Raw genomic sequence first — 24,929 nt, forward strand, 5'->3', positions numbered from 1 at the left:
AAAAAAAAAAAAAAGGAGTGATTATCTGGCTAAACATCACCTGTCACAGCTCCACAGGTTCATTGCAAGTTTAAAACTATAAGTTACTAGTGAAGTTTTGTATAGATAAACCCAAGCAATATTTTATCTTCTGTCCTAGCACCTATAATAAATTGTTAGTTTCCTTTTTATGACCTATGGTTACTTGTTTTACTACCTCTTGGAATGTGCTCCGAGTAGGAGAAAGTCTGGTTACTATATAATAGTGATTAACTGGTGACACATGGGAGATCGGCAGAGTTCTCATTGCAGTTTTGACTATCAGAAAAGGACCTAATAGCAGTCCCACTATAAAAGAGCTTAATAATCACTGATATAATTTTAGAAATTCTTATAGGCTCATCATTAAGACTTAAGAAGTCATCTATTTGTCTATATAGCATCACTACAAGGCAGTACATCTTCATGGATCTGCAGAGATCTGCTCCAAAAAGGTGTGCTAATACCTAGTTATTGTTATATATGTTTAATAATAACAGGAAAACATATTAATAGCAGGAATCTTCCCCAAAGTGAATTCTCTTACAGCTTTGCCCAATAAAGTAAATCTGTTGCAGGTTATATTATAATACAAAGCAGACCATCTCAGGAAGATCGCCTGCTAGTTATTAGCTTGTCCTACTAAGGCTCCTGACAGTCCATTGCCAGGGGAGTAGTCAAGATCAGTCAAGTGCTCAAGGGTTGGTGGGTTTCTGAGGCAAGCTCAGGAATTGGTGGGTGTGGTGGTTTGAATATGCTTGAGCCCATAGGAAATGGAACTATTAGGAGGTGTGGCCTTACTGGAGATGTGTAGCCTTGTTAGAGGAAGTGTTTCACTGTGGAGGCAGGCTTTGAGTTCTCATATATATGTTCAAGTCTGGCCAGTGTGATCCAGACCCCACTCCTGATACCAACTTCTGTTATAGGGTTTTAGTGCTATGAAGAGACACCATGACCAAAGCAACTCTTATAAAGGAAAATTTCACTGGAGCTGGCTTACAGTTTCACGGGTTTAGTCCATTATTATGGCATGGCAGCATGCAAGCAGACATGGTACAGGAGGTACCAAGAGTTCTACATCTTGATCTGAAGGCAGTGAGGAGGAGACTGTTTTCTGAAGAGGGTTTTTCTGTTCAGAGATTGGTGAGGTTTTGGGCTTAGGGATTGGTGGGATTCTGTTTCTTGGCCCTGGTCTTGGGCTTGGGGGTCATGTCAGGATCAGGGTGTTTTTCCATTGTTCCTTTATCCTACAACAGATGTTAGCCAGTGCTCTAACTGATGAGTCATCACTCCAGCCCCTATACATTCTAATCTTGATGACCATTTAGTCCATTCCATTTCTAAGAATACATTGACGAAAGCATATTTATTTATGTCTTACAGTGGACATGCACAGTCATTTCTCTTGCTTATGGCCTGGTAGTGGAGCTGATGAATCCAAAGCTATACTACTTTTACTTTATAAGCATTTTCTTTTTTTTTTTTTTTTTTTTTTTTTTTTTGGTTTTTCGAGACAGGGTTTCTCTGAATAGCCCTGGCTGTCCTGGAACTCACTTTGTAGACCAGGCTGGCCTTGAACTCAGAAATCCGCCTGCCTCTGCCTCCCGAGTGCTGGGATTAAAGGCGTGCGCCACCACGCCCGGCTAACTTTATAAGCATTTTCGAAGAGATTGTTCTAGTGTATCTATCCATTAGCATGGAGTGACAGTGCTGATGCAGCCGCTGTTCCTGAGGCCCTTCCAACCCTGACATTGGCAATTACCAAAAGGTGCTGCCACCTTTTGGCTGGTGCCAGCTGTCTGTGTTACCTTGCTTTAACACCCAGTGTCTGGCCAACAGTATTTATTGAATGAAGTAATACATTATTATTTCTTAGCTGGGAACTTTAAAAGAAGAAGTAATGATATGACTAATAAACCATATTTATGAAGTCCTACCTATGATGACTTTTATATTTTAAAAACCAAATTTACCAGGATGAAATTTATAGGTAATAAACTGTAAGATTTTAAGTGTATAATTGAAAATTTTATATACTCATGTAACACTAACACTTTGAAAACTCAGTGATCCTTCCAAACAATTCTAGGCAAGCACTGACATACTCTGTCATTACCTATTCATTTTGTTTTCCCATGGGTTTTAGAAATATAGGGTCAAAGAACATACTTTGTCCTTGCTTTTTTTGTTCAGAATAATATTTTTGAGATTCATCATGCTGTCAGTTATGAATCCCATCTTTGTTGTCGAGACATATTTCATTGTGTAGATATATCATGATTTGTTTATCCATGCACCTGTTTTAATTATTTGTAGTTTGTAGTTAGCAAGAATAAAGCTGCATACACTTGTTGGCTTGATTTAACCTTTCAAAAATATATCTTAAAGAATCATCTTATACACCATGGGTATGTATACTTATTAATTACAAAATAAATTTCAATATAAAACTGCTATGTGCATTTATGGCATTTTGGTGGAAAAGTACTTTTTAATTTTTTTTTTTTTTTTTTTTTTTTGGTTTTTTCGAGACAGGGTTTCTCTGTATAGCTGGCTGTCCTGGAACTTACTCTGTAGTCCAGGCTGGCCTTTAAAATTTTTTTTATGTTAAGATTTATATATGTGTATGAACATTTTGCTCCAATGTAGTCTGGTGTGTGACTGGTGTCTGTTCTCGGAGATTAGAAGAGGCCATTGAAACTGGAAGTTCAGAGGTTGTGAGCCATTAGGTGGGTGCTGGGAATCCCTCCCGAGTTCTGTGCAGGAATACATGCTCTTAACCACTGAGCCATCTTTTAAACCTAGGGGAAAGGTACTTAGCCTTAAAAGTACTTCCTGCCTTTTAGTTAGATTCATGAACATACTTTTGGAGCTTCATGAAACTTGGGAAATTTGGCGGGTAAGGACCCAGCATGTGTGAATATAAGCAAATATTTCCCAATTGGTGAACAAACAAACCCATCTGCAAGATCATTTGTCTGTCTCATAATTCATTTATGAGGGGCCAAGACAATAAACACTAAGAGCTTCTCTAGGGGATGATGATATGGAACAAAATCCCTTTTAGGGGGTTGGTATGAAAAAAATCTTATCGCTAAGGCTTGAGATTGTAAGAATGGAGGAAGGGGACGAAAGACATTCATAGCCAGCACAAGCAAGGTGGAGGGTTGAGACACACATGATTTTCAGGGATGCTGACCACAGCCTCTTTAGCTGTACACTGACCAGTTTCAGTAGTAACATCCACACCATTGTGACCTTGATAATATCCTGAGCCACCAGCATGAGCATCACCAAGGAGTCTTTCTTGAACTTGAAGACAGCTGACACCACTCTAGACTGGATCACAATCAACTTTTTTTTTCTCTCTCCCTGAGACAGGTTTTCTCTGTGTCACCACACTACTGTCCTGTAATGAGCTCTGAAGACCAGGCTGGCCACGCACTCAGAGATTTGCTTCTTCTGCCTCCGGAGTGGTGGGATTAAAAGCGAGCACCACAGCTAGGCTCACAGTCAACTCTAAGCATTTGTGTTCATGTTTGCACGGAGAAGTGCTGCACTATAACAGACATATGCTGCCTGGGGTTGTTCAGGGTTTTTGCTGTGTAGATCAAGCTGGCCCAGTCCTCTTACCACAGCCTCCAGACTTCTGGTTTACAGGGATGTGTCACCATATGCTGCGTTAATGTTTCTTATGTGTGGGATCATACAGTGTATAATTTTGTCAAGACTTGCTACTTTGACCCAGCATGGAGTTTGAATCTCATCCAAGTTCTGGCACTTGCCATGAGTTCATTTTCATCACTGCTGAATTCAAACTTTTAAGGGGATAAAAGAAAGCAACCACGCTATCACTTACTATGTAATTACAACGTTCAACTTGCCCTAAGATACAAGTCAAAAATACATCATCTGGTTTGTAGACAATTCAAACAATACCACACTTCGGTGTGCCTTGGGGAGCCGTAGAAGGTCATGCTTTAGTCTGTCAAATGAACATTATCAGAGCATCTCAAAAGCACCTCCTAGCCTCACTTCATATCTCTATTTTTAATTAAACCAGTTGGCAACCGGAGGTGCTACTGATTGTTTCTTTCCGCCTACCCTTCTCACTTAGTGGACGAAGGGCTCCGTGACGCGCATGCTCCTTTCGAGCCATACCCTGATCCTTTCCAACAACCTCCTGGGCACTGGCACCTCCTTTCCAGCAGGCGGAAGCGGAGCCCTCAGCTTCGACCTGGCACCTGCTTCCTCTTGTCCAATCCCACCGGACATTGTTCTGGCTCCGCCCACCCGCGGTCGCCTTGAGCCCCGCCCGCTTCGGAAGGCGCCCCCCCGGGTCGACTGCGCCTGCGCAATGCGGCTGGTGGGCGGAGCAAGGACGCGAGGGGTGGGGGCGGCCGCGAGGGCTCCGAGCCCGGGCTGCTCGGAGCTCGCAGTCCTCCCGGCGGGTCTGAGGTGGCGCGGCTCCGTCACTCTCTCCGCCGCCCTCGAAAGTAAACTTTGCCACTGCATCCGCGGGGTTCCCAGTTCTCGCCGCAGGGCCTCCGGGCGGCGGGGTCCGGCGTCAGGGCCTGTCTGCCTCCCCCGGCGTGGGGCCTTGGGCGCCATGGACGCGTCGGCGCTGGAGCGGGACGCCGTGCAGTTCGCGCGGCTGGCAGTGCAGCGCGACCACGAAGGCCGCTACTCTGAGGCGGTGTTTTACTACAAGGTGAGGACAGGCACTCGGCCCCGGCCGCGTCACCCGATCGAGTGCTGGCGGAACCCGGGGCGGAGGGGCGGGGTCCTGCTCGGGCTGCCGGGCTTGTCAGGCCGCGGATGCCCGCCGCTCTACTGCTTGTGGCGACCGAGGTGGGCTGGGGAGTGAGCACCCTGTTCGCTGTCTGATGGCCTTGGTGCAACCCTTGGTGTGAGGCCAACCGTGGGTGATCCGTCAGAATATGCTAATAGTGCACATTCCAGGTAGAAAAGAAAAAAGTAAATTAGGAAAGAAATTCATCTTACTCTAGCATTCGATGTATGTCTCCATGATTGTTTTTCTGATTGTTTGTATGTATACACGGCTTTTTACCCCCAAACTTGAATCATATCGTTTGTACTATTTTGACACCTCACTTCTGCATTGTACCTAGATAATATTTGGTTGCTTGCATGTGCTAGGATTATAGCATGTTCTGTATTTTGGTTGTGGCTTTCCAGCATTGAAGTAGTGCAGTTAAAATCCTTAGAGCTTTAAAAAAAAAATTGTCTTACTTCTTTTGGATGATTGGGAGCTCAGTTGCTAAGTCAAAGGGTATGCACTTCAGCAGTTTATCCTGTGTTCTCCAGTCCTGAAGGTTTGCAAACACCCCTCCAGTTGTATCTTCATTGTATGGGCATCTTTTCCTTGATTATACGGAAGTAGTAAATTTTTTCCCCTATGCTTATGTGTTATCAGTAAAACGTGGTTTGCTTTATGCTAATATTTTACTATTTTTACTTTAAAACCTACCTTATATTTAGACACTTTTGTTTTAGGATCATTCGTTTTAAGTTTCTTAATTTTGATTTTATAATCCTGCCTCCCTACCACACCCGAGTGTGTGTGTGTGTGTGTGTGTTTGTTTGTGTATCTGTCTGGGTGTGTCTATGTCTCCCTGCCCTGTCTCCCTCTTTCTTGGGGTTCTTGCTATATAGTGAAAGCTGTTTTTAAATTTGTCTTCCCCTTACCTTAGCCTTCTCATTGCTGAGATTTACAGGAATGTGCCACCATGCCAGACTACCAGGTGATAGTTCTTTAAAAGAAAATTCTGTTGTAGTTTTATGAAACAACTTCAGCAAATTCTAAGTCAGTAAACTACTACCATATAGCCTAGTGTAGTGGCACCTGATAATTTGCTTGTAAGCCCCCCCCTCCCCCCAGTCCAGCGAGGTAAGAGGATCACTGAGTTCAGCCTGGCTTGGGCTACATTGTAAGACTTTCTCAATATAAATAGCCTTTTCTAAAACAAAAGAAACTATGTAACTTTTTTTTTCCTTTTAGAAGTTGTCATTTAGGAATTAAAATTCATCCTTTAGGAAGTTAAAAAAAAAAGTGAGGAGGGCTAAGATCTTCAGCACTGTAAAGCCAGGAGTCAGGAGGACCAGCCAGCTTAGGACATATGAGACCCTGTTAGGAGGAGAGAGACAGATTGAGGGCGGGGTGGGGGTGGGGGAGTGATCGAGCAAGAGCACTAGAGCTATTTACCTACTGTAATCCTAGCACTTGCAAGGTAGAGGCAGGTGGATCTCCATACTTAAGGCTAACTTGGTCTACTTTTCAGTTTCCAAGCCAGCTAGGGTTACATACTGAAACCCTGTCTTTAATTTTTGCCCCTTATTCTGTTTCCACTTTTGAATATAAATGAAGTGAGTAAAATAAAGTTGGTAACTATTTGACTTTTTAAAAAATCGAGGTGAGGGGTTAGAGAGATGGCTCAGTGGTTAAGAGCACTGGCTACTCTTCCAGAGGCCCTGAGTTCAGTTCCCAGCAACCACATGGTGGCTCACAACCATCTGTAATGGGATCCGATGCCCTCTTCTGGTGAGTCTGACTAAAGACAGCTACAGTGTACTCATATACATAAAATAAATAAAATCTTACAAAAAAAAAAAAAAAAAAAGAAAGGTGATAATTTGAAGATCAGTACTTACCTGTGAGGGATAAAATATACTCTGAACTAATATTTAATTTACATATACGAGGTTCAACTCTTGAGGTATAATGTATTTTATTGATTATGGTACATGTAAGATTAGGAATTTAATGTTTAATGTTTATGTGGAAAATCATTTTTTTCTCCTTGAAATGCCTGCTTTATGGACCCTGAAGAAGTCATCCTTTCTACTCCACCTGGCTGTTATGGTTGAATTTCTCATGGATCTAAACTGCATTTATTGATTTTGTAGGACTCAGTTAAACAACTTCGGTTCAAAAGCTGGCTTGCAAAGTGATGCTCAGTAGTAGCTGCTTTGGAGGCAGCATGAGGCCTGTGAGGTGTAGCACACAGTCAGCTCTGCAGAGAGGGGCTGGCACTAGCAGGAATCTCTATCTGCTCTTGCTAGGTGGGTAGCACTGTTAGCCTGAGAGCAGTAGCGGGGAGAGTGGGAGCTCTTCCTCACTAACCATAGCCCAGTTGGCTATGGAAGTTATGGGAGGCTAGAAGGCGAATCAGGTTTTAATTCAGTTTGTCTCATAAAACTGAAATCTATTTTACTATGTTCTACCCTAATATTTTAATTTTAATTTGAGACTTTTTACCTTTACATTTTCTTGTGATTTTTTTTTCAAGTTGATATTTTGTTTTGTTTTGTTTAATGGTTTGGTTCTGGTGGACCTGGATATTAAAACTAGGGCCTTGTACATGCTAGGCAACTGCTGTACCAGAGCTAAGTCCCAGGCTTTTAAGACTCAGTATGCCTTTTCAAAGTATATAATTTACATCTGCTTACACATAAGGAGACAGAAAACATGTAAATCACAGCTATTCTGAAGAAATGTTTAATAACTGGGTTCTCAAATTTCCAACCGAATATAAAAATTAAGGATATTGAAAGTAGAAGAAAAGGTATTAGAGGATTTTATAACTTATTTGCTGTATGAAAAATATCTTGAAGATGTTTTTGTTTTGTTATCATGAAATGAATAGAAAATTAGTAGTAATTAAAATTCATATTGTGATTGGCCTTTTGGATTCTTTGAGTTATATTATTACTATCTTTTAAGGAAGCTGCCCAAGCTTTAATTTATGCTGAGATGGCAGGATCCAGCCTAGAACGGATCCAAGAAAAGATCAATGAATATCTGGAAAGAGTTCAAGCTCTACATTCTGCAGGTCAGTCACAGCCTCCACTTGCTCCCTCCTGTCCACCACAGTTACTCCGTGCTTTTCCTGCCTCTCTGTCTTGGATCTTGATACTCACTCTTTCTGCTCCCTGAGAAGAATCTCTTAAGGAAATTTAAGACAGCAAGATGTGGAAACGAATTACTAGATCTATTAGAAGAATGTTGGAGATAATAGAGTTAGTTTTCTCTAGCTTCACAGATATAGCTTCTCTACATTGAATTTATTACTGACAAAGTTAGGATGGGGACACTGTCAGAGCTGCTTTTAAAGTATCAGACACTTGCCCTCTTCGGACCCTAAAGTTAAGTCACTAGTTGTCTTTTTTTTTTTTTTTTTTTAATAAACAGCGCAGCATGTGCCACAAGAGAAGTATACATAAGCTTAGTGATCAGTTTTGTTAGAGAAAAAGGGTTTGTGTTAAAATCTGCTGTTTGTGTGAGTGGAAAAGAAAACTAAAGCTAACATTTGGCTTAGAAATATATTCACCCCTTTAGGATGATTTTTAGACCCCCCCTTTTTTTCCTTTGCTGGATAATTCACAGAGGAATGCTCAGAGGATTTTTACTCTAAACGAATCTGCCACTTGCTCTGAGTGGAATGAGCAACTATAAGCACATAGTTAGGATAAAGTCTGTGTGATCTACTTTTGATTCCCTGTTACAATGATGTCCAGAAGTTGCATGTGTTGTATGGATTGTCTGTGTATTGCACTTGGCTTGGTAGAAAGTTATAGTCATCCCTGCATTCAGAATATCTTGTTGGGAATTCTGAGAGTAGCTCAGTTGGAGCACTTATTTAGCATACTTGAGGTTATGTTATGGGTTTCCTTCTCAACATGGGGGGGGGGTAGTGTACACAGGACCCAACATGATTTAAAAGAATTTCATTTTCCAGCCAAGTAAATTAAATTCTTAAGTGTAATGCTTTGTTTTTTAAATAATTCACATTACTTCATATACTATTTTCCCAGAAAATTATTTTTAAAGTTTAGAAGGTAGTCCTTCGGGACTATTTCCATGACTTGTTTGTTCTCTCTCTCTCTCTCTCTCTCTCTCTCTCTCTCTCTCTCTCTCTTTCTTAAATGCAATTTTATTTTATCATATTCTTGGTCTTTTTTGTTTGTTTGTTTGTTTGTTTTTTCAAGACAGGGTTTCTCTGTGTAGCTCTGACTGTCCTGGAACTCACTCTGTAGACAAGGCTGACCTCAAACTCAGAGATCCACCTGCCTCTGCCTCCCAAGTGCAGCCACCACTTCCTGGCCTCTTTGTCCTTTCTATAGATATTTTCCTTTATTTCAACAATCAACTGAATGAATGTTTGGGCTAGATGGTAAGTAGGTAGTAGAAGAGCCCTTAGGAGGGCAGAATTTAAGTGCAGAAACAGAACAATAGAAACACTGCAGTGCTGTAGATTAAGCCAAATGTTAACACAGACTTCTCTAGAAGGAAAAGATTGTATGATGATTCTAGCTTAGGAGTGGGAACTGGTAACTAAAGGGAATTTCCATCTTTCCTGTCTTATGTATACACAGTAATGTCCAGTCAGTGTTCTCTAAATCCTTAAAGTTCTTCCAATTGTGAAAAAAATACAAAATATTTTTTTCTCTAGAGAATTAGGAAACATCTCCTTACTTTGTATTAAGTATAGCAGAACTTTAAAATTGCCTTTGAACTGGTGTGGTGGTGTGAGCCTGCAGTCCCAGTACTCAGGAGGCTAAAGCAGAAGGATCACTTGAATCTATGAATCTGAGACCAGCTTGAGCAATAGCAACAGTACAAAACTAAAACAAATTGTGTTTGATCCTGGAAAGTAAATTCTATTGATACTATATATGTGACTATTTATTACCAAAGAATAACCACAGGATCTCTTAAAGAATATGCCAGTGAGACAGAATTGGAAAAAGATTTCTTTTTTTTTTTTTTTTTTGGGGTTTTTGAGACAGGGTTTCTCTGTGTATCCCTGGCTGTCCTGGAACTCACTTTGTAGACCAGGCTGGCCTCCAACTCAGAAATCCGCCTGCCTCTGTCTCCTGAGTGCTGGGATTAAAGGTGTGCACCACCACACCCAGCGAAAAGGATTTTAATGTAGACAATATCTTAATCCTTTGAACATTTTCCTTATTTTGTTCTGTAATTTAGCATATATAATCTGCAAGAAGTCAGTGGCTTCTGTATTTATTACTTTAAGTAAAAAAGGACTTTTGCAAATACAAATCTTGTTCAGAGCCTCAATTTTATCTAGGTGTGGTGAGGCATGTTTATAATCCAGGTACTTAGGAGGTTGAGGCTGGAGAATGCATATAAGTAGATAGGTAAGGCTGGGAAGTAGCTTAGTTGGTTTAGTGCCTGCCTAAAAGTATAGTACCCTGGGTTTAATTCCTCATTGTATATAAACTACATGTAGTGGCACAGGCCTGTAATCCTATTGTGCTAGTGGTAGATTAAACAGAAGTTCAAGGTCATCCTTGGTTGCATAGTAAATTAAGAGGTCAGCCTGGGCTATATGTAATCCTCTCTTTCAAAAAAAATTTTTTAAAGAAAGAAAATAGAAACTTAAATTTTAAAACAGCTTGTTTATAGTCAAGGAACTCGAGGGGATAGGTTGACCTCTGAGTAAAGAAAAATATCAATTTGAAATTAACAAATGTAATGTTGAGATTAAGATTGCTAGACTAACTTTCTGCTTTAGGTTTATTGAAATGAAATCACCTGATATAGAACTATCCCATTCTTTTGTCATTTGGCTTCTTTCACTAAACTTAGTATTGGTGAGATTTTATAGGAAATATCAGTATTCCACTCCTTCTTGTGGCTAAGTAGTCCACAGCACACTTTGTTTACCCATTTATCAAGTGCAGGCATTTGGGCTTTCTCCCCCTTGTGATGCTGTGCACATTTAGGCACGACTGGCTGCATGGTTTATGCTTACAGTTACAGTAGCAGCAGAGCTGGTTCAAGCTTCTTAGTTAGGGTCTCACTCTTAAACACACACACTCTCCCCCTCCCCTCTTATGTGTGTGAAGAGTGCTGGGGGTGGCCTTATTCATGCAAGGCAAGTGCCCTGCCATCTAGATAGCCTCAGTTCTGCAGTCCTTACTCTGTGTTGTTGGTTTTGACCAGATTTGCTGTACAGCTTCAAACTTGGATATTCCTGTCTCTGCCTTCCAAGTGCTGGGACTACAGGGCTCTGCCTCCAGAACAGACTTGCTATTGCCTTTCTAGTTATAGTCGCCCTAATGGATATTAAGTACCATCTCTTTGGGCTTTGATTTTCATTGCTCGAGGGCTTGATACTGAACATCTACACATGTGCTGTGAACTAGAGACGTGGCTCAGGAGTTAAGAATACTTGGAGAACACCTAGGTTTGATTTCTAAACCCCACATGGTGGCTCACACTATCTGTAACTCCAGTTCCAAGGGATCTGAGCCCCTCTTCTGACCACCAAGCGCACTAGGCATGCACATGGTGTACAGACATACAGACAGGCAAAACACCCATGCACATAAAGTTAATAAATCTTTTAAAACAAAACAAAAAACCCCCAAGTTGAAATACTTATTTCACAGAGCAGTAAAAGCACAATGGTTTTCCTTGGCCTTCCATAGGTAAGAACAGCAGGAGCTTTATCATCAGGGCCTAGTACTGTCTACTAAAAGGGTAATGACAGCTAACTCTCCTTCTTCCTCTTCCTTTCCCTCCTCCTCTTTTCCTTCCCTGCCTGCCGCCCTCCCTCCCTACCACCACCTCCTCCTCCTCCTCCTCCTCCTCCTCCTCCTCCTCCTCCTCCTCCTCCTCATATCTGTTTCTGGTACTAGCCATAGAACCAGGGCATATTGTGAGGCAAGCTCATTTTGCCCCTGAGCTGCACCCCTAGCCCTGTGTGTTTCTTAATATTATCATTTTAAGACTATGAGCTTCTTCATATTCTTTTGTTTTTTATTTTAATGAAGGGAGTGTTGTTAGAAAAATAACTGAAGGAAAAATTTTCATAAAGCATTTCTAATAACCTGTCCCTGATGTCTGAATTGCGTTTGGGCAGGGGGCTTAAGATTATGGGGGGGGGGCGGTGGTGGCACACGCCTTTAATCCCAGCACTCGGGAGGCAGAGGCAGTTGGATTTCTGAGTTCGAGGCCAGCCTGGTCTACAAAGCGAGTTCCAGGACATCCAGGGCTATACAGAGAAACCCTGTCTCAAAACAAAACAAAACAAAACAAAAGATTATGAGAGGGGAGAAATTTCTTTCAAAGGAGATTTTTGTGTATTTTGCTGATGTTTTAAATGAAGATTATAGAGTTTGGTAAAGAATGTCTTTTTTTTTTTTGGATTTTCGAGACAGGGTTTCTCTGTGTAGCCAAACTCAGAAATCCGTGTGCCTCTGCCTCCTAAATGCTGGGATTAAAGGTGTGCACCACCACGCCCGGCTAAAGAATGTCTTAAATATATTAAAATGTTGGTGTTTCCTCACTGCATTTAAGTAATATTTTTTCTGTGTGTTTTTTTCTTTATCTTATACTAGTTCAGTCAAAGAGTACTGATCCTTTGAAATCAAAACATCAGTTGGATCTAGAGCGTGCCCATTTTCTTGTTACACAAGCTTTCGATGAGGATGAAAAGGGGAATGTGGAAGATGCCATAGAATTATATACAGAAGCTGTGGAACTCTGTCTAAAAACCGTAGGTATAGCTGTGAGTTAAACTTGATGGAATTATGTTAAGAAACCACCTCACTTACTAACAGAATTATTTATTTGGAAGGAGCCCTGCCATTCTATCATTATAAATAAAACTAATGTAACTTCACTAAAATGTTGAGTAGAAAGTTAGTAACAGAGTTTTATACTGTATTGCGTACGGTTTTACCACGATTGAATCACTAAGTACTTGCATTTTAAAATTACATTTGCTCATTTTTAAGCTGTTTAAGGTTAGTAACTAGAACTTCTACAAGAATAGTTCATTGTCACAAATCTGTGAATTTAGTCTTTTTTTTTTTTCAGTTTCATACAGTAAAAATAAAGTAGTGGTTTGGGAGAGCTTCATTAACTTGCCATATAAAATCTGTAAGCTGAGCGGCTTAGCATGCAGATTAGTATTTAGTGCTCCTGATGGACCATGGCTGAAACACTTAGCTTCAAGGGGCATCCACTATTTAAGAGCACAGTGCGTTTGTCAGGAGGATGACATACAGGAGCAGAGGATGTTCCTGTTGTCTCTCACATGCCAGCTTTCTGGCAGGTTGTTGGGGTCAGAAAAACCTTGATTTCTATAACACTGGAGAAGATAGATCAGTGCTGCTCTGTTCAGGTTCCTCCTGCTCAGCCTTCTGTGTACATGTTTATATGTTTATGGTCTAATTAGCACTTGTCTACAGAAATGGCTTTTAAGTTCACCCCAGTGACAAGATACTCAACATAGTTTTAAGTGATAACCTTTAAAGACAGAAATAAAATGCTGAATTTATTTACTCATAATTTCAAGAAGAATATTTTATTTTTGCATAGAAACATGGATTAAGTAAATAAAGAACTATGCTTTAGAGTGTCTATCTCTTTCTCTTAAGTCTTCTGAAACTGCTGATAAGACTCTGCAAAATAAACTGAAACAGTTGGCTCGACAAGCACTAGATAGGTGAGTTTTGTCACTCATTCTTATCAATGGATAGCATGAATTGTGCTTTTTTTTTTTTTTTTTTTTTTTTAAACATACTGTTTATCTTAATGTGTGGTAGAGGTCTGAATGTTGCTCCATAAGCTGAGACCTAAAAAGTCTACCCTTTCTTGCTGAGTAAATTTACCTTCTTTCTAGCTCCTTGCTTTAGACCAAATTAGTAGACATCTATCATTCAAGAAGTCTCAAGTTTTGTTGTATAGAAAACAGAGCTGTGATATTTGGTTGTTTTTTAGCCCTAACATTACTGAGTGTCTGTGGGAGTTTTGTTGCTTGAACCTAAGATCTTCTGCATGCTATTCAAACATTCTACCACTGAGCTATATTTCTAGTCCCTGACAGTCATATTTTAAATAGAATGCTTCCTCCTTGTTGTATAACATCAAACTTACAAGACAACTTTCAGGCTTCCAGGACAGGCTCTCTGAAAGCCCTCCAGAGTTACTATAAAAATAGCCATTGAGAATGGCCTTCCATTCCCAGTGTCACACCATGTGTGTGGCCTTCATGTGAAGCTCGGGTCACTTCTGAGCCTGCTCTGAACATTTTATTTAAAGTTGAGTCTCCCCCAACACTTTGATTCTGATTGGCCTGTCTCAGTATTCTTTTCCATTGTTCTACCCCACTGTGGAATACATAAAACTAAGTTGTTGTATTTGTTGTTGTTGCCTGTGAAGCATTCAGCCTTCATTCCCTACTGGAAACTTGTGAAGACAGATTGTGTCTGTTTTGTTCAGTGCTTAAGTAACACCTAGTAGGGTACCTAACAAAGATGTGTAACTTCAGTAGGTAGTTGTTGGATGAGTGGATAATATGTGTAATGTAAATATGTGTATAATATGTGTGCATACATATGTATAATATGAATATGGTATAAATGAATTATGCCTCTTTCAAGAGTTGAATTAGAAAACTACTGTCTTGTAAAGGAAAGGAGTGGAACTCCATCTTTTTCTTGAGTGTGAACTTTGAAATCACCTTAGTTTGGAGCTCTACTGTGCCTGGGTTCTGCCTCTTTCATTGAGCTGTAACTCGGCCCTTCTCTGCTTCAGCATCAGTTAAGCTTTCATTCATTTCCTCAAATTCATGAAGGTGTGACACTTGACACAGCTGCCTTCTCCAGTTTCCATGACATGGGGTTACCATGTTCACCTGACATAATGGTCTTCTCCATTGTGATTACTTTTACTAGTTATAATCATCATTGATTTTTATTCTTGTGTAGATAAACCATCCAGTATTTCTGAATGCATCCTAAGCAAAAGTCAGTAGGTTGAGGTTTTAATTATAGGCTCCTATAGGATCTGTTAAAGATTAAGGAGCTTCTTTCTAGGAAAATCTATGTCTTGGCATATAATTTTGGAGTGTTATAAGACTTGGGAAGGTCATATGTGGATCTTGGATTAAGAACATTGTTAGCTTGTTAGTTCTTTGACAGAACAGTCCAAGTTCCCTTGTACATCATGGATGCCCTGTCATCAGTCCTGCTTTCCTTTCACCTCATGCCTGCCACCTCATTCATGCTTTTCACAGGGTCTGTATACTTCCTTTTGAGGTTACCATAGTTAACTCTGCTGTCTGTTACTGCTGCATAGTCTGTATCTGCTTCCTCACCACAGTGGTTCTCTAAGACTCAGTCATTCAATAGAAGCATCCTTCCTTTGATTTGCCCTCTTTTCTTGGTGACTAGGGCTGTTATCTCTTTGGGGGTATTCATTTGCATGAAATGCTTCTGTCCTGACATCTATCATTTTGACACCGTTGTCTTTTTTATCCATAGAACCTTAAAGATAGGATTTATACATTATTATACAATCTTTACCTTGTATAATATCTGACATATAACAGATGTTCATTTAAGTAGTACTTACAAAATATGTGTAGTAGCTTATATAGAGAAGTTTTGATGAGTATTAAAGATTTTATGAGTAGGATGCTTTGCTAACTGGCAGTAAGTTTTGTGTCCTGTAAGTTTAAATGAAACAGTAGGAAGTAGAGGTGGGAAGAGCAGAGCTTTGAGACTATACAGCAAGTTTGAGCTCAGCCTCTTTTTGAGACCCTGTGTCATAGATAAACAAAAGCCTAAATATAAGAGGAAAACTAGAACAGTTCTTCTGTGCTTCTGTTTTAGAGCAGAAGCATTGAGTGAACCTTTGACAAAGCCATTTTGCAAACTCAAGTCAACAAATATGAAAACAAAGACTCCTCCAGTAAGAACACATTTTCCTCTAGGACCTAATCCTTTTGTCGAAAAGCCTCAAGCATTTATAAGTCCACAATCATGTGATGCACAAGGACAGAAGTACACAGCAGAAGAAATAGAAGTGCTCAGGTAAACCCACTTATAACTCATTGTAATGAAAACTGTAAATGTAATAATGCAGATCATTTCATTCTGAGCTGTCTTCAGATCTTTTTGTGATGCATTGAACTATTTAACATCATTCTATTATCAGCTTGAATAGTTAAAATGTGTTGGTTCTATATATTTTAGTGTTAGCATTTAATCCTAGACATGAGCTCTGCAGAGCTGAGTCCTGAAGCTTGAGGAACACAGCAGTTAGGGCAGCTGCTAATGCTCGGTTGTGGGTGTGGGGGTTACTTTGACACAGCCAGCACACAAAAATCTGGAGCTGTGCATACTTTTTCCATTTTTTAAGAGTTAAAGAAAATGAAAATAGAATTATAACAGAAACCACTTTGTAAAATTGTATATGACATCTTTCTTTACAGAAAATGTTCACTGAGCCCTGGTCTGGGCAGACAGCTTAGTGTATTTGAAAGCAGCCTTAGGGGCTATTAAAAATGCAAAGCCTGAGCTGACATGACACTTGTCTGTAGTCCCAGCCCTCTGGAGGAAAGACTTATAAATTCAGGTTTAAGGTCAGCCTGGGCTGCACAGGGAGACTCTAACTCAAAAAACAGCAGCAGCAAGACCCACGGTAATGTAGAGGTCCTTGACCGTCTTCTGAATCAGTGATCAGTTGAGAAAGGATAATCTCTGAGCCAGCTGGCTGCTCTTGAGTTGGGGAGGTCATTTTATTTTGGGAATTCGTAGTTGGGCATTCATTTTAAATTTTCCTGAGGTTGAGCAGCATTCCCTCCTCTTTGCCTTCCAGAACCGTTCCTTTCTTGCTGAAGATTTTAATTACACACCTATTAACCCGATTCCTTTGCCTAGGGAAAATAGTATGTGAACAAACAAAATACAAGACAACAACAACAAAAGTTCCTTTTAAAGCTGAGGCTTTAAATGAGTGTCTTAGGGTTTTACTATTTTTATGATAAAACATCATGACCAAAGCATTTTAGGGAGGAAGAGGTTTATTCAGCTGAAGTGTTTATTCAGCTATGCTTTTATATCACTGTTGATTATTAAAGGAAGTCAGGAAAAGAATGCAGACAGGGCACGAACCTGGATGCAGAAGCTGATGCAAAGGCCAAGGAGTGCTGTTGCTGACTGACTTGTTCCTCATGGCTTGCTCAGCCTGCTTTCTTATAGAATGCAGACCATGACACTAGGCATGGCACCATCTACAATGGGCTGGACTCTACCCCATCAACTACTAGTTAAGAAGATGTCCCACAGGCTTGTCCACAATCTGATGGAGCCTTTTCCTCAACTGAGGCTAGCCAGAACAGTGAAAATTCATCATTTGGTCTACTTAGTATCTGTATACTACTTTTATATATACCACACATTTGAAATTCCACACTATAACAAAACTCTCTGAAAATACAGCTATCCTTCATATAAGTGAAAATGAGGGTACATGTCCCACCATTTATTGTATCCATCTATTGCTGACTGCTTTGTTACCCTACAACTAAGTAAGTTACTCTGCACATGCTCTTAAAAAAAAAAAAAGCAGATCTATAAGAAAGAAATTGTTACTAAATATGGTGACACATACTGCAATTCCAGCACTTGAGATGCTAATGCAGGGTTTTTTGAGTTCGAGGCCAGCGGGATAGCCTGGGCTGCATAGTGAAGTAAGCCCTATCTCAGTTGAACAGCACCAGCAAATAAATCCCCAACAGGAGATAGTTAATATACATAAAAAGCAAAACAAAACATGCAGAGCCTCAACAAACCTCATTTGAATACCATAGCTGCTTCTATGACACTTTCTTCTTTCAGGACTTTGTCCATATTCCCATAGCCAGAATATAGAAAGACCACATTTTTTTAGAGTTGTAGTATGTTTTAAAATTCCTAAATAACCAAGTTACTGCTTTGTTTCTTTGGGATTAGGATAGACTTGGCTTTATATCCTTGTATTGGACACAAAGGCCAATTTTCAGACTACAGTTTTTCTGTAGTGGATATCAGGTGGTTCCTTCCTCCCATCCCCCCCCCAGTGCTACTTTAGCTAGTTAAATATTTGTGCTGAAGGTTGAATCTTTTACACATGATAGCAAAAAAGCTATATCCCAAGCCCAAAATGTTAATCTTAAAAGAATGCTCTTATTAAACTGAACTGAATTATAACAGTGATCATCTGGGTTTGTTTGTTTGTTTGTTTTTTTAATCAAAACTGTCCTAATAAAGCTCTGAATGCCATGGAGTTGTCGATTTAATACACTATCACACTTTGTCACTGAAGTTTTACCTTTGGTGTTAGTTAAAAGGCTGGGAAGCTAGTGTCATTTAAATTTAGAATTTAAGTAAAATTGGTGATTAATATAGACTTGAAAACAGATTTTTTTTCTTGTGCCTTTTAGGACAACATCAAAAATAAATGGTGTAGAATATGTTCCTTTCATGAGTGTTGATCTAAGGGAACGTTTTGCTTATCCAATGCCTTTTTGGTAAGTAAGCACTTTTAACTTTTAGTTCCAGGATCATTTAAAGAGTTTTTCATTACTCTGAAGTACAGTTTACTTCATAGCCTTAAAATTAAATTTTACGTATAACAGTTTGGAAAGATTATTTATGGGAAAGAGGTGGGAAATTGTCCAATAAAGATCTGAGTGAGTAACATGAAGTTGTCACTTTAGTACAGTGCCATGCTATCCTGCCACATGCTCACATTTGTTCTAATTGGCCTGGTCATGGGCTCATGAGGATTGATTTTAACCTTACATTATAGACATAGTACTTAGTCTAATACCTGGCTCAGAGTACGTACTAAGGAGACATTGGTCTAGTTGATGATTGGATCACAATAGAAAAAAGTCCAGAAAGTAGTTGTTTAGAGATGTACTAAATACCTACACAAAGATACTGCTATCATAATTATAAGAATAAACCACTTTAGTATGGATATATTTAAAGAGATGTAAATTTGTGGTTTCAGTTTACATGTATTTTAAAATAAGTTACATCTCTAATGCTGGCATATCTAAAAGAAACAATATAGCATGAGCAATCAAAATTGGGGGCAATTTAAAAACATAATTGAAAAAGTAAAATATAAAATAAGAAGCTCCTTTAATTTGCTGGAATTGTGGCATACATAGACAAAGATTTTTAAATTTAAGACTAGCGTATCACAGTGGGATATTTTCTTTCACTCCTTTTTCTTTTTTGTGTGTAATTATTTGCTTCTTACTTCTTGTGTACAATTCTTGCTGAGAATTACAAGCTTTGTTAGGACAGAGGCCATGTCTGTTTAACCATGTCCCACCCCATATCTAGCACGATGTCTCTTTTATAGTAAGTACTCAAACTGTACTGAATAAATTAAATTTGGAGAAGAATAGATGAATACTAAAATGAACTAGGTGGCAATATTTTTCCATTTTTGTCATCTAAGTTCTACATAGAGAATACTGGAAAGAAAAAATATTTGTAAACATTTTAAGTTCATTTAACAGTGAGAGGGCTCCATAATGTGATTTCATTTAGAGCATTGGCTCTCAGCCGTCTAATGCACAACCCTTTAATACAGTTGTTCCTCATGCTGGGGTGACCCCAGTCATAACATTATTGGTGTTTCAAACTAATTTTGCTACTGTTACAGATTTTAATGTAAATATCTGATATGTAGAATATTTGATATGCGACCCCTGTGAAAGGGTTATTCAAATCCCCTAAGGGGGTCATGAGAATCAGGTGTAGAGAGTGAAAGATTGTCTGGTGATATGTTAACCTTTAAGTCATAAGCATTATATTTTATAAAATACTTTTAATAGACTTACGAGTTAAAGAAGTATGTTTAAATTACTGACTTTAATTACTCAGTAATTTGAGAGAACAAATACTATGGAGTCATTAATATATTCTGTAGGGTGAGCATAAGGTAAAGAACATGGCTCAAAATTAAAAAAAAATGTTTTTGAGCAGTCTCGTAGGTAAACTTTTATACTCGAGATTTGCAGCAACATGGCTCCTAAAAGTCTAGAGGTGCCCTACCTACGGTAAGAAACTAGCACTTGGGGTGTTTTCAACTTGAGCACAAAGTTGTCTTCATTTACTACTCATTGGCGCTCTTGGATTAAAGAATGTTACACAAGTTTGTTTTAGTTTGCATATTACACATTACACAAAATCTTTTGAAATCTAGACAGGTGTTGCCATTGCTGTAGGAGAGTGAAGGCCTGAGGTGGGGAGGTGTGTGCTTTTATTTGGTATTATAGGTCAGCTTTAAAGGGGCACTGCAGCACAGAGCAAGTACAGTGTAGTGGATAAAATGGTGAATTTGGCATCACAGACTTGGATCCAAATGTCCCTTCTTAGCTGTATGACCTTGGTGATAAGTTTGTGCTTCCCCCAGAAATGCTTAACTGAATATAGTTATTTGGAGGACTTAAGTGGAGAATAAATATATAAAGTGTACTAGCATGATGCTTGCCACATGGCCACTGTTTACTAAGTTAGTCTCTCTGTCCTTTCAAGAGGCAAGGGAAGGATCTGCAGCTCTTAAGCCTCAGTAGACTAGCTTGTGTTGTTCCTGACTCCATTTATTGTTGAGTTTCCTGAACATCATAACTGTGATAAGTTAAATGTCTGTACCATATTTTTAAATAAATACAAGCTTCTGTCTTCACTTATGTATATTGATTTTTTTAAATTGGAGAAGGTGTTCAGATTAATTTTCAGGAAAATTCAAGGTTATGTGTAAAGAGCCAGATTTGACTGGCTATTTTTAGGAAGACAAAAGTGTAACTATATGATCTCTGCACCAAAAAGAAGGTTTCATTCTGGCTTCAAGTCATCTTTAAAAATTAATATATTCTTTTAACTTTTATTGTACCTCAGTGATAGATTGGGCAAGCTTCCATTATCACCTAAACAAAAAACTACATTTTCTAAATGGGTACGACCGGAAGATCTTACCAACAACCCTACAATGATATACACTGTGTCCAGTTTTAGCATAAAGCAGGTAAATATCTATTTTGTATAATATTCAAAAAAGTTGTCACTCTAGGGGAAATTTGAATCTAGATTTGATTTTTCTTAGATTCTGTATATTTACTTGCATGGGTATAATTGCAAACATGTCTCATCCTTCATGTTATTCTCAGCTTGCCTTGACCGTACAGACTGGAATCTCAGCACTCATGCTTCCGTGTCATATTGGGCTACATAGTAAGTTTGAGATCAGTCTGCACTGCCTAGTGAAGAGTCTTTCTTAAAACAAGACCGAAATTTTGTTAGTTTTTTTTCTTCTGGGAGAGCCTTTTTTTTTTTTTTTTTTTTTTTTTTTTTGAGACAGGGTTTCTCTGTATAGCCCTGGCTGTCCTGGAACTCACTTTGTAGACCAGGCTGGCCTTGAACTCAGAAATCCACCTTCCTCTGCCTCCTGAGTGCTGGGATGGGACAGCCTTTTGCTGTGTTCTCTGAGTTGGCGTTGAGCTCAGTGATCTCCAGCATCAGACTCCCAGCAGATTGCTGGTGTGTGTCACCATGCCCAATACAGTCTGGACATTTTGGCTTTAATGTTGGGAAAATGATAATATGAGAAGCTGTCTTGAGCAATTACAGATTTTTTTTTTCAGTACTGGGAATTGAATTTAGGGTCTTATGCATGCTAGGCAGTCACCCTATCATTGAGCTGCAGCCCTAGCCCCAACTACAGATTTTTGCTTTTGTAGATGTGAAACTTGAGAATTGAGTTTCACCTTTGATGAAAAAATAGTTATAAAAGACTTAACTAAGTATTTAATTCTTGGGGGCTAGACAGTTGGCTCAGTCATTAATGTACCTTCTGCATAAACCTAAGGAACTGAGTTGGCATCCCCAGAAACACAGAAGGTCAGGTGGGGCTCAGTGATGGAGTGAGAGCACTGGCATACATGTGGTACATAGAATTACATTCAGACCAAACACCCTTACACATAACATTTTTAAAAAAGAAAAAGTCAGGGTGACTGCTCACTACTGTAACCCTAGCCTTGGACATGCAGAGCTCTGGCCAGCCAGCCTACTTGAATTGGTACACCTCAAGTTCAGTGAAAGACCTTGTCTTGAAAAGTAAATGGTAGATGACTTTGGTTCCCACTTCTCATATATGGTGGCTCACAAGTGCCTTCAGCTCCAGTTTCAGGATATCCAGTGCCCTCTTTTGGCCTCTATGTGTGTCCATACTCATGTGCACATACAGCCCAAAATAGACACATACAGAGACACATAATTAAAAATAAACACACACATACACACATACTAATATACTCTAAAAGTAAAAGGTAGAAAGTGACTGAATCGAACAATGCCACCGTCATTGACATTGACCTTGGGCCTCCATATATACCTACACGTACGTGCTTACACTCCAGAGTGCACGCACATGCGCGTGCACACACACACACACACACACACACACACACACACACACACACACACACGTTGGGGAGGCACACCCTAAAGATTTTAAATTAACTTCATTGAAACACTTCTAGGATTTGTCTGAATAAAATATGTGAGTTGGTAGCATGGCATTTCTGTTTTCCTGTTTGAATAATAAGATATTTAATATAAAGCTAAGGATGTAGGTATATTATTGTATAAACGTTGAAGTTACACGAGTGTAAGACTGTGTTGTTCTTATTAACAGACAATAGTATCAGATTGTTCCTTTGTGGCATCGTTGGCTATCAGTGCAGCGTATGAGAGACGATTCAATAAGAAGTTAATTACCAGGTAAATTTTTGGGTTTATCTTTTATGTGATTGCTACTTATTTGGAAATTTAAAACTTATACCATATGCTTGTTGAAAGTAGAGAGGATATATTACTAAACCTTTGTCCTTTCTATGGAAGTTAAACAGTTAATTCCTGAATATGGGAAGTTCTTCTAAAGCAGTAAGAACATAAGCATATAAAAAAAATGTATGTGGAGTATGTTTTGAAATTAATGAAAGTAGAAATCATGTCCTATTTATTCTTTGTAATTTTAACACTACAGTAAAAATTACACTATTTGGCCACTAGATGCCTGTGCTTATTGAAGAATTCAAATAGATTATCTTGAGTTAAGATGGGGTGCAAATGCAAGAAGTACATGAGATTTTGAAAACTTAGCATACAAATTGTGAAATCGGAAAATATCTTAAGTATTGAGTATATATTTAACTTATAATTGGATTAAGCAAAATATGTTATTAGAATTAATTTGATTTTTAACATTTTTTTTTTTTTTTTTTTTTTGGTTTTGGACAGAGTTTCTATTTTGCCTGACTGGCCTGGGACTCATTATATAGACCAGGCTAACCTTGAACTTACAGAGATCTACCTGCCTCTGCCTCCCTAGTGTTGCAATTAAAGGCTTTTTCTTTTTAACTTTTAATGTGGCTATAAGAAAATAGAAAATGACATTCATTAATGTTGGCTCTGACAGCTTTAAAATGTATTGAAATGTTTCTGATTTTCAGTTTTTGAAGGTTGTATTAAGCTCAAAACCACTCAGTGTAACTTGAATCATAATTTTTAGTTAGTCGACCTAAGAATAAAGATAAATTGGACAGTCCTTAATTTTAGTTATTTGCCATATAAATAAACAATTTGGAATGTGCTTGATTTTGTGCACATTTTAAAAGAAATTTGGTAGTGAAAATTCTTAATGTGTTTCGATAGGTATTTGGCTGCATTATGTGCCTTTTGTGCAACTTTGTAATTCATTAATTACATGATCACATGTGAAGTGCCTTTAGTCTGTACACAGAAATTGTTTTGGCCAGGAGAGGTGATACAGTACCCTTAGAGATTAGATGAGGGCGTTAGATTGCTTGGATCTGGAGTTAAAATTGGTTGGTAGCCACCATGTGGGTGCTGGGAACTGATTCCAGGGCCTCTGCAAAAGCAACAGGTACTCTTAAGTGCTGTGCCATCTCTCTAGACCTCATTAAATAGTTTGAATTTTATGTGGCTTTATTAGAATTGTACTTAGTGCCCTAATTATGATTTATTGAAATGACCTTACTTCTCAAAACCAGTGATAAAAGTTATTTTTAACTGGGTTAAAATATATCTACTTAATATATGATTTGTTAAAGCAGTTAAAAGAATCATTCGTTCCAGGTCAACCTCAGTACATATTGAAATCCTATCTCAAAAGGAAAACCAAAACCACAAAGTGTTTAAAATATTAAAATATTCTTGTGTTCATTTTTATAAAATTGGGAAGAAAGTAGCATTTATAAATGAATGGCATTTGTTTAAAAGTAATATAAAGTCTTATACATTAGTTGATGTTGAATATTAATATTGGTATTTTAATATCCATTTTCCTTTTCCCAAAGCATAATTTACCCACAGAATAAGGATGGAGAACCAGAGTACAATCCCTGTGGAAAGTATATGGTAAAGCTTCACCTCAATGGTGTCCCGAGAAAGGTGAATGTCCTTTTCCTTCCCAGTCCTACTTCCCCTCCTCTCTCCCCTCCTTGCCTTTGAATCTTAAAGGGAAACAACTGAGAAAAGTTGACTGTGTAAAGATTTTAAAAGTTAATTTAGTTGATAAAGATTTATTTTTTAATCTGTGTACATGCGTGCACGCACATGCACACGCATGCATGTAAGCAAGAGCCACATATGTGCATGTAGCTGTGGAGGCCAGAAGATGGTTTCACATCCTATGGACCTCCAGTTCTAGGTCCTTGGGAGCTGTCTGATATAGGATTGGGAACTGAACTCTGGCCCTCTAGAGGAGCAGCTGCCTCTAATCTTTTCTTATAGATAGGTCTCATTGTTTTGCCCAAACTGTCTTCAGTTAGGCTGAAGTGATCCTCAGAAGTAACCTGGCGCTATAGGCATGAGTCACTGTACTCAGTTAAAGTCTTTTTAAAGAATGCTTTTCAGTACTGGGCAGTGTTGGGGCACGCCTTTAATCCTAGCACTTGGGAGGCAGAGGCAGGCGGATTTCTGAGTTTGAGGCCAGCCTGGTCTACAAAGTGAGTTCCAGGACAGCCAGGGCTACACAGAGAAAC

The 24,929-nt window shown here is 39.0% G+C and overlaps 1 protein-coding gene across 2 annotated transcripts in view; it reads left to right on the plus strand.

Moving 5' to 3' along the window:
* Nucleotides 1-4,385: 4,385 nt before the first annotated feature.
* The window catches only part of Capn7 (calpain 7), a 36,625-nt gene continuing 16,081 nt past the window's right edge, over nt 4,386-24,929 (plus strand). Inside the window, exons 1-9 of one of the 2 annotated variants that reach the window (XM_029541330.1) lie at nt 4,386-4,729; nt 7,767-7,871; nt 12,406-12,563; nt 13,450-13,517; nt 15,688-15,888; nt 18,282-18,368; nt 20,761-20,887; nt 22,559-22,644; nt 24,243-24,336. In XM_029541330.1, the coding sequence (XP_029397190.1) occupies nt 7,793-7,871; nt 12,406-12,563; nt 13,450-13,517; nt 15,688-15,888; nt 18,282-18,368; nt 20,761-20,887; nt 22,559-22,644; nt 24,243-24,336 (900 nt within the window). In that variant the 5' untranslated portion in view covers nt 4,386-4,729; nt 7,767-7,792. Of the gene's footprint in view, nt 4,730-7,762; nt 7,872-12,405; nt 12,564-13,449; nt 13,518-15,687; nt 15,889-18,281; nt 18,369-20,760; nt 20,888-22,558; nt 22,645-24,242; nt 24,337-24,929 lie in introns of both variants that reach the window. The other variant, XM_021202956.1, reaches the window with a different exon arrangement.

Source organism: Mus pahari, chromosome 8 (assembly GCF_900095145.1).
Source record: "Mus pahari chromosome 8, PAHARI_EIJ_v1.1, whole genome shotgun sequence".
Taxonomy (NCBI): Eukaryota; Metazoa; Chordata; class Mammalia; order Rodentia; family Muridae; genus Mus; species Mus pahari.